The sequence below is a fragment of the Echiichthys vipera genome (genome assembly GCF_963691815.1).
Source record: "Echiichthys vipera genome assembly, chromosome: 4".
In the NCBI taxonomy this organism is placed as follows: domain Eukaryota; kingdom Metazoa; phylum Chordata; class Actinopteri; order Perciformes; family Trachinidae; genus Echiichthys; species Echiichthys vipera.
In genome coordinates, this window is record NC_139829.1 from 17,810,956 (window position 1) to 17,825,773 (window position 14,818).

General features: G+C 39.0%; 1 protein-coding gene across 1 annotated transcript in view; it reads right to left on the minus strand.

Moving 5' to 3' along the window:
- Positions 1-14,818, minus strand: part of ccser1 (coiled-coil serine-rich protein 1) — a 127,194-nt gene that overhangs the window by 109,836 nt on the left and 2,540 nt on the right. The window contains exons 2-4 of the mRNA XM_083912846.1: positions 8,017-9,031; positions 6,806-7,223; positions 4,852-5,036 (exon numbers count right to left, since the gene is read on the minus strand). Of these exons, the coding sequence (XP_083768972.1) occupies positions 4,852-5,036; positions 6,806-7,223; positions 8,017-9,006 (1,593 nt within the window). The 5' untranslated portion in view covers positions 9,007-9,031. The remainder of the gene's footprint in view (positions 1-4,851; positions 5,037-6,805; positions 7,224-8,016; positions 9,032-14,818) is intronic.

Here is a 14,818-nt window from a genome sequence, read left to right on the forward strand (position 1 = left end):
TTAGATCTCATTAGCAGATGGCTCCATCCCTTAACTGCCAAGCCGAATGACATCCAAAATAGGGATAAGAGGAAACAAGAGGTTCTTTCTGTCCATTAAACTCCACTGGTTGCTGTTCACACTATGCAAATCACAAAAACAGTCTATCGAAATTACATTTATTCAGTGCTCTGGGCTGATAAATGCATTAAGATTAAGGGAGGGAGATTTGGCTTTGAAGCCATGTATTATGGCTTCTAGCAAGGGAAAATATACGTACTACAAATTAATTTTATTCTCTCTGAGTAGAAACTTCACAGCTAGTTGTGTTTACAATGTGCCTATGGGAACAAAGGATTGAATGTCCAGTCAAATCGGAAATTTCTTTGGTAAATGAAAATAAACTGATTTTTACCCACACTGTCACTTACATCACCTGACATTTGTTATTTTGAACAACTATATCTCTACTCCCATCAATACACAATAATCACTCATTCCAAGAATGTAAAGATTCAAGATTCAAAGATTCAAGCGAGACAAATACTATGGTTTGTGTTTACGGTACTTTATACTGCTTCCTTTGCAAGCAACAGAATCCAGATTTTCACCATGGCAATAAATTTGAGGTACATATAGTAATTCAGGATCCATGAAGTCTACGATTTATGAGATTATGTTGTGACTGACGTAAAAAGGATTTCTAGAAGATCATTACTTAACAAGGGCATACTGGAAGGCATCTGCATGTCTATCCACATCCCAGACCTGGTAAAGTATTGTACATGCTAGATCAGAAGAATGGCTAAAGGTGCAGTCAGACCTTCTTTTCCTCCCCATTTATTTCAATGCAGAATAGAAAACGACACACAGTATTTGCCTCTTTTACTTCTTGCAGTGTTCACTATGGTTGAATCATTAGGTTCTACAACCAGTTGGAGAGTGGGGTGGGATTGACCTCCCAAATATTGTTTATTTCTAATTCTTGTTTTATAACTGCATAAGGGGTGCTGCTTGGCTGTATTGAAAGAAAGAAAGAAAGAAAGAAAGAAAGAAAGAAAGAAAGAAAGAAAGAAAGAAAGAAAGAAAGAAAGAAAGAAAGAAAGAAAGAAAGAAAGAAAGAAAGAAAGAAAGAAAGAAAGAAAGAAAGAAAGAAAGAAAAAGTTATTGCACTGTTGTTCACCTGCTTTTTATATTTGCAACCAATTTAACTTCCTGTCACGCCTTCTTTTTGCCTGGGGATCATCATTTCTTATTTGTTACACCTGTGCTTTATCTGCAAAGACAAGTTAAATACACTACGAAAAGGATATAATGTTGTCTTGGGTGGTCACAAAAGATAGTATGTAGATGTACATCATAAAGCTAAGTGATAAAACTTGCGCAATGAGAATCTATCTTATAAAATATATACTTAAATTTGGAAGTAGTAAAGAGTGAACATTATGACAAGGTACTGGATTACGTTTTGACTACACATTACCAAAATAAAAGTAAATGAATGAAGGAATACCTGACTGCACAATCATAACCAAAAAGTTATTAAAAAAAACACCGTCTTAGAGCTTTTTAGCTACATTGCTGTGGATGAAAAGAGGTTTCAGTGCATGAAAAGACACATTTGTTTTTTCAGCACAGGCAGTCAATTCTAATCCTCGAGGGTTGGAGTCCTGCAGACTCCTGTTCTTCTCTGACAGCTAATGAGCCCCTAATTGACTATCAACTCCATTCTTTCCAGGTACATTTACCGTTTTATTAGTCTCTACATTGTTTAATGATTTAAAAATTAACTCATATAGAATATGAACAAGAAGTTATTTTGACATAATTACCATGATATATTAAACATAACTCGTTTTGGTTTTAATAAGGGCATATACCTACTGGATGCAATGTTAGAAACTATTCATGTGTTACTGAATATGCTGGTATTCCCAAGTGGTGTTTATGTGAAGTCCATATCTTACAAAAAGTGTTTAAACAGCTTTTCTTCTATAATATGAAAATAAATGCACAATTACTTAACTCCGGAGAGAATTGCCTTCATTCATCATTTAATCCCATAATAATACTACTAGTGCTGTTTATTTTACAGCATTTGACTTGTCTAACTATTAGTGCCAATAACTATGAATGGTTATGTATTAGTCATGAGATAAATCAATTTTTTCATCAACCACTGCTTTCGGAGCGCAGTGGTTGATTTCGGGTTTTGAAATTTTATTTTATTTTATGTGTCTATTATAATTGCTGCTTACTACTTTGATATGATGTCTTTGGGCAAAGTAAGCATTCAATATCCATATGAAACATCCTCACTATTTTTCATTTCAAAACCCGACTGTCTGGTATGGGTTATTACAAATTCTGTGTGGGAGAAGAAGTGAATCCATATCTGTTCTATGATTAATACGTGTCACTTATGATATCTAGCCTTTACAAGCCGGCAATCAGGCTCGAGGATATGAAAAGAAGAGACAACCTGCGCTACAACACTTTGAAGCAAACAAGCCGCCAAGCAACTGTTGCTGTGCATAAGTTCCAAAGTAAAGTGTATTTCACTTGAACTATTCCGACGTATGTCAATCAAACTACAAACAAAAATGCATGTTCAAAGTTGTTTATCTTCTAGAGAGACTCTCTAAGGAAAGCCTAAAGGAAAAGGAAATTTGATTTAAGCCCTGTCAGCCTGCCAAAATATTATCATGGCTGTCATTGAAAAACTAAGCAACAGTTTAAATGCTGGTAAAATAAATATCTTGCAGAGACCCAAAGGGAAATTGAAATAACGATAACAACTGGAATGAGATCACCACACAGCTTAAGTAAACACAGCTTTGGTTTGCTTCACAGAGGCGCGTTGCAGTTTATCTCTGCAAATTCAACAAATTAGTCATTTGTCACTGCAAACCACATCTTCTTTTGCTTCGTGATAATTATATCCTGGGCTGTAACAAAACAACAACAATGAAGCATATCCTCCTAGCATGCTGTTCAGTATGGTGTGCGTTAGTCCTTGTTTTGTCCTGAACTTGTGCAATGTCCCACAGGCACAAACATAAAAAATGCAGTCAGCTTTTTATTGTATATGCTTAAACAATAAGCAAACCTTTCCTATTCCCTTTGTTCATACCCTAACTCACTTCATTTATTTACTTTAAAGAAGGCGTCTCAGGTGTCCAGGTCCAGATTATTTCATAAACTTCTTAATTGCTCTCTGCTAACCAACAAACTTTTATAAGGCTAAAAGTGGTGGTACTTCATTTAATATACACTCTAAGGTTCCTGCGATTTCTGCACAGCTTAGGCCCCTGTAGGGACCATCATAGGATGGAGGAAGGAAAGAAAGATTACTTCACGTTTGGTGAAGTGTGTGCCGTCTGTAGCAGTCGGAAGCATATGCAGTCTGTAAAGTACATAGCAACGTGCTCTGTATATCCCTAATCTCTTAGTAAAAGCCTAAAGTCCCCCGTAAAATAAATGGGATTGACTTAAACTAGCTTTCCTCCCACAGAGCTTCCCCATGTGTGTAAGAAAACCATCCCAAACAACAGTAGCTATCGCCGAGAAACAAATGTGGATATAGCTACAGCATGCATCAACAAAGGGGTGCAATGTGTGTTAGACAGCCAAAGCTGAAAAATAGGATATAATGTTAAAATCCTACAAACGCAGAAGAAGTTTTTCCAAGTACTTTAGCTATACACACTCTCCCTGAACTTCCTTTCGGGGCTTTGCCTTAAAAAACATAAAAGTCAGAAACCAGACTTTTATTGTGTGTTTTCCAAATCCATGTGTACACACAGAGTATTACTTATTCGGATTCGTGTGCTTAACTTGAGCTGTTGAATATCTGTACTGAGTGACAGATTGAAACTTGAGGTGCCAGTTTGTTGTGGCAAAGTCAATACAGCAATGTGGCTCATCATTAAATGTGTGACATGTCTTACTTAGCTCCATTTACACTCGATTAAATTACTTGAACATCTCAAGTCAGTTTCTGAGATTACCAGGAACCTCCATTACCGCTCTTCTTTGGTCAAACGCACAATTGAAAAAAACCTTTTAGCAAATATGTTTTTGTTTTTTAGTTTTTATTTCAACGTGAGTAAAGATAAAAAGTACTATTTTTTTCATCAAGCTGCAGAATAGAGTCAAGTGCAGTCTGGTTTTGCTCTGGGTGCACTTGAACACTTATGTATTTTCCATGGCCAGAGGCACACTCAGTGAGATCAGAAATGATTTCCTATCATACATTATATTATAACTGAGTGTGTTAACAGCTGGTTACAACTGTGACCAATTGCATTTGCCCTTCTCATCCCAAGGGCTCTTCCTGTAATGATACACTGAAACACAATTTGGTCCATTTGTGTATTCTTATTCCAACTAATTTTCCTACTGTAATTAATTTTATTTTACTCTTTATTGTGTTTTTAAATGTCGTTCTAATGTATTTCTTTGCCTTCTGTAAAGTACTTTTACTTGCCTCTGTGTTTGAAAATGTCCTATACTTATAAACCTGCCTGGTTTTGCCTTACCTTACTGTGAGGATGAACAGAAAGGGACACTCAAGAGAGTATTCATGGTATAATCTAGGGGCTTTGCACTAACACAATAAAAGACACGCACGCACGCGCACGCACGCACACACGCTCGCACAGACACACACACAGACACACACACAGACACACACACACACACACACACACACACACACACACACACACACACACACACACACACACACACACACACACACACACACACACACACACACACACACACACACACACACACACACACACACACACACACACACACACACACACACACACACACACACACACACACACACACCTCAAGACCTACCAGACTTCCCAGTTTGGATGATGAGGAGTTGTTTCTTTGTTTGAGCAGGCCACATCCCTCCATCCCCGGGGCATCTCTCTGGTTCCCATGGATACGAGGACCACCAGCCCCCTCGGATGAGGAGCGTAGACGCCTCTCCATTCGCATCACCTCATGATAAGGGCTGACACTGCTACACACTGAGGCTGGAGGAAAGAAACAAGTAACAAGAGAAAGAAATTCAAACAGACAAAAGAATGAAAATTATGTGTAACACATTAGACAACATTATTATCTTCTTATTAGACTTCGTACAGCAGCCAGCCTCATTTTATGTTGGAAATAAGGCTATTTTCATAAAACTTATGACAAAGCAGCTCTTACTTATTCAGCATTACATCAAATGAATCTTCTCTTTCTGAAGCTCTTTCCCCAGATTGCTTTTGGTCAGATGGTGTTTATGCCTATTTTGTAATAATCAAGTTTGATCTGAGTACCTACACCAAGCTTGTTGTGTAACAATAAAATAAGTGATTTCAGGGGCAATATTCCTTAGTCAGACAAACAGCAGAAGGCTATAATTGCTCTAATTGATCTACTAATAGATAAATGTGAAAACAGACGGATAATGCCACATCCTCTCATTAAGGAACAGGGTATAAAAAATATCTGAAAAAGCAGTTTCATACCCACTTTCTCTCTCTCAAACACTCACACACCCACACACACACACACACACACACTCTCTTGTGAACTTACTCTAGAGAAAACGTAAAAGTGAATGGATATTTGCAGGTTTTTGGCTTTGCACTGAGCAACAAAATATGGAAGAAGCCCCATGATTACCATCATGTCTCGTTGTGTCTCCAATACTTTTACTAGAGGCTCAAAACATTTCAAAAGAAAGGATAATCATACACAGGGGCCCACATACATCTACCAGAGGCTTGTCAAACTGTTTGCGAGTCTTTTTTTTTTAGTCCAACAGACAAGCTCACTCTGCTATCGCTGTAGTTCACCAAGTGTAAATCATAATTCAGCTGCATTTTTCTGCAAGCTTCTTGTGTGTGTGCGTGCAAGAGTGCATGCGTTCACAATCCCAAAATAGGCCATTATAACCACACCAGCGATGTGCAAATTATCCTACAATCATCCCAACTTTAAAAAGTTACATCAGTCACAGTTACAGTTCTTCCAGAGTTTCTTTTACAACAAAGATGACAGCATGTCAAACTTAGAATGTCAACTATAACTCAAATACTTCTACCAAAGGGTAATAAACTCAGCCAGAACTTCATGTTTTTCAGTGTCTGATCAAAGTATCAGACGAGGCAAACAATTGTTGGAAAACATAGTAATGGGCTGCAGATAGGGATAGGGAGAAACTATTTATTTGTTGTTAGAAACCTTGGCTATAAAAACTCCTCTGCAATGTGTTACAGCAGCTTACGGAGGGTAGTACCAAATCATATTGAGTTAAGAAATAAATTGTCAGTAGACACAGAATGTTTCATTAATGTCAACCCACAACTGACATGGATTTTTTAGACTGAGGGCAATTTTTCAGATACACCGTCTGAGTTACTGCTAGGATTGACAGCAACAAGTTTCAAATTAGTTTTCAAGCTGTAAAATCTCTTGTAATATTTGGAAACATTCTCAACATAATATTTGTTTACCAAAGAATTTAAAATATAAATATAAATACTTTGACCTTTTTTTTGTGGCAAAATGTAAAATGTACAGGCCTATAATAGGACAGCTGTATGCAGTGTTGTTTACTGTAAGGTGTTTGATATATTACCTAATTTACTTCATATATATAACCTTAAATATAACCCTAGTGTGGGTCTGTGTGTGTGTGAGTATCTGAGTGTGTGCGCGTGCGTGTATATATGTGTGTATATGTGTGTCTGTGGCTTTGGCCATGTATGTAAATCTGTGATTTACTTAAGTGTATGCATGAGTTTCATACCTGCATGTGGTTTCCTCAAGTGAGAGGACCTGGGCTCATGGCAGCCACAGAAGGTTCCTCTTTCTTGAAAAGATCGTGTATTTCTAGTCCTCCTTTCCGATTGCTCAGGGTTAGAGTGACAACCCTCGCTGCGTACCACACATGCCTCGCTCTCACTTGTGGTCTCTGTTTGGTAACCTGTCTTCCTTTCCTCCATTTGCTCCTTCCTCTCCTCTGCCGGCCCCTTATCCCTTGCTTCCTTTTTCTCTTCCTCCCTCTCCTTCCTCTCTTCCAGTGATTGTTCCCGCAGAGGTAGGCAGGGCACAGCTGTCTCAGGCTCTGAGAGGGAAATGGCAGTCTCATAGTCTGTGTTGTTGGCTGTGCTGGTGTCAGGGAGTAAAGGTTTTTCAGCGCTGGACTGGGCTGGGGTGAAGAAAACCTGAGGATTGGACATTTCATTGAGTATTTAAAAAAAAAAGAAGATGCTTCAATGGCATTTTAAAATGTAACAAATGCACTAATAAATTGTCAACTCCAATGAGGCAGACAGTTTACAGAGAGGAGAACCCACTTTAGTACGCATTTAGTAGACAGATATTTGTGTCCTCAGGCAACAAAGTGTTCAAGTTTAGATAGCACATACAGTATTTGCTCTTCAATGACCTAAGTGCAGAGCTTTGTCTTTGCAGCTGTTATACTGGGTAGATTGTTTCCTTTCAGGAGTCCCTTCCTTTACCAGGACATAAAAAAAGAATCAATTCATTGCAGGAGGAAAAGTTGTGAGCACAAAGGTGTGAAATATGGAGGGCAGTTTTCAGACATGCCTGGGTTTTCTTTTTCATGCTTTAGCTCTTTCAATAAAAGGACTTTTCATGCCCGGTGCTCAAATTTTATGCCACATTTCACAGATTCCACACAGTGGTCATAAATATTCCTCCTTTATGGTTTGTATTCTTGACTTCCAAGGGCACCTGTGGTTGTGCTGTATATTCCCGAAGAACTAATAGTGCAAAATTGTTTTAACAAATAAATTCTCATTTGTATGTTTATAAGCTGAAAGATTTATTGTTCAGTTAATTTAGCATGCTTGTCTAAATGTTGCTTTTTTTTAATCAAGAAATTAATGTTGTTGCACTATCATTACAAGCTTATGGTGTGTCTATATTTATTAACACAAAGGACCATAGATGATTCAGAAAGATAGAGAAAAGAGCATAGAACGAGCACACTACCTGGGAGGTAGAGACAACTATGCTGAAGTTCTCTAGAGCAGGTGGGGATTCGGGTGGAGCTGTGTCAATAGCCGACCCAGGCACAGAGGAAGATTCTAGGGCTAAACCAGATCCGGGGCTGGGAGCTGGCAGGGCATCCACCTCGGACACAGAATCCTCCGTGATGGGGATGAACTCTGATGGGGTGATGGCTGTGGTTCGGTCCTCTGATATCATAGGGGACTGGAGTGAGCTCTCACCACCGGCACCAAGCAGCTCGCCTGACCATGACCCTGGGGTGAGCCCTCCAGCCCCTGGAGTGATTGTGGTGGAGCTTGGAGGTTCAAGATTGACCTCTGGAGGTCTGGGGTGATCGGACGTCCGAGAGAAGCGGTGGTGAGCTGAGAAAGATTTGGGTAGCAGCTGTTTTTTCCGTGACGACCGCCTGTTGTTATTACTGCCACCACTATAGTCATCGAGAAACCCAGAGTCGTCGCCCTCATTTGCCCCTGAGCCACTGATACAGTTTATAAATACATTTCGATTGGCTGTAGAGGAGGAAGAGGACGCTTTTTCAAAATCCTCAGTCTTAGAACGTGTGATTTTCTTTTGCTTGTGGCTGCCAAACCCAAATGAGTGGCGTGACTTGGGGCGTCCACCACCTTCACTGAACCCCGTTGACAATGACGATGTTATCGACTGCTGGCTATTGCCATTTGCGTCAGTGCTCTGTGTCAGCGGGGGCGTTAGATTTAGGTTGATAGGCTGGACACGAGGATCACTATTCCGTTTAGCTGAGAAACTGAGAGATGGAGTTCGGAAAAGGCTCCTGCGTTTTCCGGTACTGCCAGAACTAGAGTTAGTGCTGGAGGGCGAAGAGGTGTGGACGCCATTGCCCTGTCCACCTGAAGACGGAGAGGAGGGGAGAGAGTCCTGCCTCTTACTGCTGCTGCGGCGGAAGATTGGCAGGCGGGACACAAGTGTAGAACGGCGTGAGCCTGATTCACCCATCTAGAAGCTGAGGCGATGGGCCACTCTGGGGGGACAAAAAATATATAAATAAAATTAAACAGATATAACATGCAAAAAAAATAAGATTACATTTTTTAAATCTGCTGATGGGAAGTAATTGTGACAGTCCCAACTTTGAACATGCAATACGTTCTCTATGTGGCAGGTAAAAAAATCTCAAATAGCAAAGGAATAACACACCTTCACTAACCTTCTAAGCAAATATTTCACCCATACACAACCAAAATAATTTCACAAATAAAAAAAAAACAACAGACAACAGATCACATTCCCCATGGTAAATGAATCAAAACAAGTTGCAGCTGTAGATGCTTCTGTTGCAGATGATGGTGTCATATGTGGTAGCTTTTCGCTATTCATGCAGTTAGGTTATTCAACAGTGTTGTCTCCCTGTGAAGTGTGTGTGTGTGTGTGTGTGTGTGTGTGTGTGTGTGTGTGTGTGTGTGTGTGTGTGTGTGTGTGTGTGTGTGTGTGTGTGTGTGTGTGTGTGTGTGTGTGTGTGTGTGTGTGTGTGTGTGTGTGTGTGTGTGTGTGTGTGTGTGTGTGTGTGTGTGTGTGTGATGAAAACATTTCAGAATACAACTACCTGACCATTTAAAAAAAAAACATTTTTCCATAGGTTTAACATGGTTATAAAGTCTGAAAATACCTAGCATACTAAAGATTCTTGGTGAGGTGCAGTTCTGTTTCTGGTACATCTGTACATGACTATAGGGTGTGAAAGGTCACAGAAAGAGATGCTGAATTTACCATTCAGTAAAGTAATAATTTTAATCCTTAACCAACTGACATATCCCACTAAAAAAGAGACATCACAGTTATTACTAGATGCGACAGCAATGCTAGTATTGTTGTCATTGTGTGTCACCATTACAAAATCCAAGCAAGGGGGCCGGCAGTAGTAGTAGTCTGAAGATTAAATGAAAGTATGTACATGCATGTGATTACTGCAGGTATGATACCTAGATCGTTCTCTTATTTTTAACATGCTGCATATTACTATTAATCTAATTTATCTGACATCTAAATCATGAAGAGACCGGACTGACTCAGTGGAAAAGTGAGAGAGAAAGAGACAGGGAAAAATTAGGGAGATTATTTAGAACTTACCACTACTTCTACTTATTATACAGTCATATTACTCTGCGCCCCCCTGCATTTTGTGTATGTATTGTGTCAAGATCTGGTTCTGTCAGTACACTCCTCTCTTCCTTTTTGTGTGAGTTTGTCTCCCTCTGTCTGTGTTTCCCTGCATGTGTTTTTCCCTTGTCTCTGTCTAGGTCCGGTAGGCGTTCCCCCCAAGCTGCATTCTGTTATGCTGATAACCTTTACCACCTTAAATACCTCAAGCTGACAGACATGCAGCGCCGGACCGTCGTCGACCCTGTATTGGTAAAACTATTCCCCCCGGATTGGCATCCCCTTTCTCGTTGTGATCATCACGCTCCCCGTCGTAAGTTACTAATTGTGTTTGTTTTCTGTTTTCTACATAGTTTCCCGTGTTCCCGTTTACCGTCCGTCTCTTTGATCTTCCGTCGTCTTCTCGTTCCTGTTGTTTCCGTGATCGTCTTTGTTAGTTATTGTATTTGCTTATCTGTAGTGTTTTGCATTTGTTTGTTTATATTATTAAACATTTGATTTGTACTTCTACTTTTTGTCCTTGTCTGCATTGGGTCCACCTTTTGTGTTATACCTGAACCGTTCCTGACATATTGCTTAAATTGCTTAATGATTTGTTTGAAAGCACAACATGCAAACAGACACAAAAGGCAAAGGGAAGGCTTTATTTAAAGATTATTGTGTCAGACTAAAGATCAATGATAAAATAGAAAAATTAACTGTAATTTCCTGGTCTGTGGCTCAGATGCATATATTAATTATCTATATTAACCGTCCTCCTCTTAACTGCACTGCCTTTGAGAGGAAAATGTGAGAATTCCTCATGTAATCTTCATTTTCTTATACATATTTTATAAGTGTTGTTGGAAGGAGCCTGGGACCTAAGATTTTCATGGCCAACGATTGCTTTCCTGTAGATGTCATCGACATGATAAATTCATAGCCTTGAACAAGTTTACAATTAGTGAGCTTCTTATTAAAGACATTGAAAACAGGGTTGTTGTATCTCACTGCTTGTAATGCACCGACTGTTCCAGGTGTTGAGTTACATATTTAAGGGAGACACTCATTTTGGTAAATACTCAAATTTTCATTGCTTTCTGCAATCAATTAGCCAGACAGTGACTATGTATTCCTTTAGATGTTGAAGAAGCTGACTCTATGAGAGCTACTGAAGCATTTTGTTTTCGATCTCTCTCTGTGTAATAAGCTTACATAAACACCCTTTATTGAAGTGGCTAATGAGTGTGTCACCTCCTTGAAAGTAAATTTGATCAAGTTCTAAATACACAGTGATGCAGTTCTTATTTTCATACCAAGCTACATCAGTGTAATATTGTATATAAAAAGGTAAAATAAATACTGTCACACACAGGAGCCCAAATAACATTTACAGTAAGAACATAGTAAACAATGAAATGATAACAAATGGGGTTATACTTTTCTCTGTCTCTCCTGGATCACTTCAAGCTGCCTCTCCAAGTGAAACCCATTTGAGACTTCCTTTTTTGGATGAGCCAGCATTTTTTTGCTTTAAACACCACACCCATTTGACCCGGTCATGGTACTCTGACCTGGCTCATTACAAAAAAGGTAAACATCATCCAACTAATTAGACAGAGATTAAAACAGATTGAGAGCACTTCTTACCAGTCAGGCGTTCATTTAGAAAATCTTTTAAGCAATGGTTGATAGGTGTCAGGCCTGGTGAGTAGTAAAATGTCGGACATACAGTATATACACTCACATTACTTTAACTGACCAACTGTTAATAGGCATTGTTTATTACTTGTACTACCTGACGCAGCTATGTAATTGAAACACTTCCCACCAGCATGATACAAAATCACTGCATGATAACGTGTGGGCTAACTCATATGATATCATCTGCCCACGCTAAAGCTTAAAAAAGGAGCAGGTAGAGAAGTAGTACTGCACTGAACCAGGTGCTCACTTCCTCCCTTCTCAGCCACTGCACAACAAGTGAGACTACCTCATCTCATCTCAGTTCCCCTTCCCTTTGCTCTTTACTGCAGCTAGTGATGGTGCTGCTGTGTTGAATAACAAAACGCAGAGCAAACACAATTTCGTTTGCTGCGTGTTTGACTTTCATTTCAATGTGGACTTTAACTGACATAAATTCAGAGTGGATTAGACTAGACTACTCTTGTTCTGAATATTTCAGTAGTTTTACTTTCAAGCACCTGTTCACATTCACAGTGAGCCACAATGATAAAATACTCATCAAAAGGCATGCTGTTAATATTGATGGGTAAATAACCCAATACCAATGAGTAGTACCAAATCAAAACAGGTTTTGGCATATTAACTTTAAAGTTGTCATTAATATTGTCAGCCATCAACATACAACACATTTTATTTTCACAGATAGCAGATGCTTGTATGAAGTACATGAGTAGAGCCGCTGCACCATCATACTTAAATGTAGAACCATCTTTCCATTTCAAACACAGACATGGTGCAATTTTAGCATACACAATACGCAAAATATGTTGGTGATACATTATTTTAAAATCAATTGCTAGGAGTTCAGGGGAATGATCAAGACAGACAACATGTTCCATTTCTTATCACCACTCTCTAAAGCATAAGCCTACAAAGTCACATAATAAATCAGAAGGCTAATGTAAGGATCCAAGCTCTTACGTGCACTTTTACACCGATAATAGACAATTATCTGTTGGTTTGAAAGAATGAAAGGTGTGTACAGGGTAGGGCTGCAACGATTCGTCGACGTTGTCGACAAAAATCGATAATAGAAATTGTCGACAATGAATTCCATTGTCGACAATCGTCGCTAGACGTGTTTTTCCAACAGAGTGAGGCATCTCACTTCATTACAATCTCTGCCGAGTCGCACATGCGCAATAGCGTCTCTGACGAGCGGTAACGCACACAGCGTCCAACACAGCAGAGCGCGCACGAAAACTTCCAAAGTTTGGGAGCATTTTAGCCTGGAAACGGCGGATACAAAGATTACTTGCAAGGTTTGCAAAGCAGACCTTGCAAGTAATCTAGCCAAAAACAATGACCCTCTCAGCTGGTGGAGAGAAAATGAGGGGCGTTTTCCCACACTGTCAAACCTAGCAAGATCTCTTCTGTACATTCCTGCAACATCCACCCCGGCAGAGCGAATCTTCTCAGCAGCAGGAAATATCTGCTCCCAGAAGAAAGCAAGCCTCACACGAGTCCATGTGGATATGCTGACTTTTCTTAGTATGAATAAACTGAACGACATAGCCTGAGCCTCATGTTGATTTTAAACCTGGTCTGTCCACCATGACAGGTTTGTGTCCAGATTGTATCACACAGTCCATGTTTTCAACTTGAATTTGGACAACTCTGAATGCTTTTTTGGCTGTGTATCTACAAATGTCAGTTGTTAAAACCATTAGATTTCAGACAGTTGAGAATTGTAAAGTTATTTTACAACTGAATGCACTTCACAAAATGCACTTTATATATTTTTTATTTATTGTTTTACTGCTGCTAATGTGCCCTTGGTTTATAGGAAAGAAATGTTTACTTGATTTTAATTTATTATTTATTTTTTATAAAACACATTTGCCTGTCCTTGGACAGAGGTTTATTTATTTATGGATTTATGGCCTATCAGCAGAAAAGTTGAATAAAAGATGCATTTTTCATAGAAGTACCCACCTTTCTTGTGTTTATTATCATTTACCACATAATTAAAGCAACCTCATGCTAAATTTAAGAAAAAAATAATAATTTTCCGATTAGTCGACTAATCGTTTCAATAGTCGGTGACTAGTCGACTATTAAAATAGTCGTTAGTTGCAGCCCTAGTACAGGGTGTGAAGGGTGTTATAAAAACAGGTTCCTGATTTTTTTTTCTTTACAACAGTAACCACACACTACATGCAAACCATACTCTTCTATTACGTCATGTAATGGACGAATACCTATTAGACAACAATGTACTGCTGTAGTTAGTATTGATTGCATACAGCAAATAATATGCTTCATACAAGTCTCCACGTGACTGATGTGGCATCTTGAGATTACTTTAAACAAATGTAACACATTGACTACCAAAGTAAGGCTAAGTATTTGTTTTAGCCCGGGGGAAATCGCTTTTAGAAGGTGTGTTAGAAAGTAGGTGTGAGTGTTTTATAGAGGGAGTTAGTTGACTTCAATGACGGGGTGGGTTATATCATCAAATCAAAATATCCTAATATTTACACATAACTTTTGAGGAAAACAATGGGAATGGTGTGGATATGATGAGCAAACAGAACTCAGGTACAACATTCTGAGAAAAAGTTCAATTAAAATACATAAAGGAAAACACAAATATGAGAAACATATAAGCCATATTACAATACACTATTACATAGCTTCAGCAACCTATGTAGTAGGGCATGCTAAAACTGCTAACCTTGTCTTCCTTGCTAGTCAGGACATGTGGTCAGAACACCATGCTATCATGAGCAAGAGTACTCTTAACATAGGACAACCATCTACTTTGGCCACTAAAGAAGCAACTGCAGACAAAAAACCTATGCAAATTCAGACTACACATCCTATTATATGAACATCAATTCGACATTTGGATATGTGTTAACAATGAAAGCTAGTATGGTGGTAGAGAAGAACACTGCTGCAACTTAAGAAAACACATGCAAAT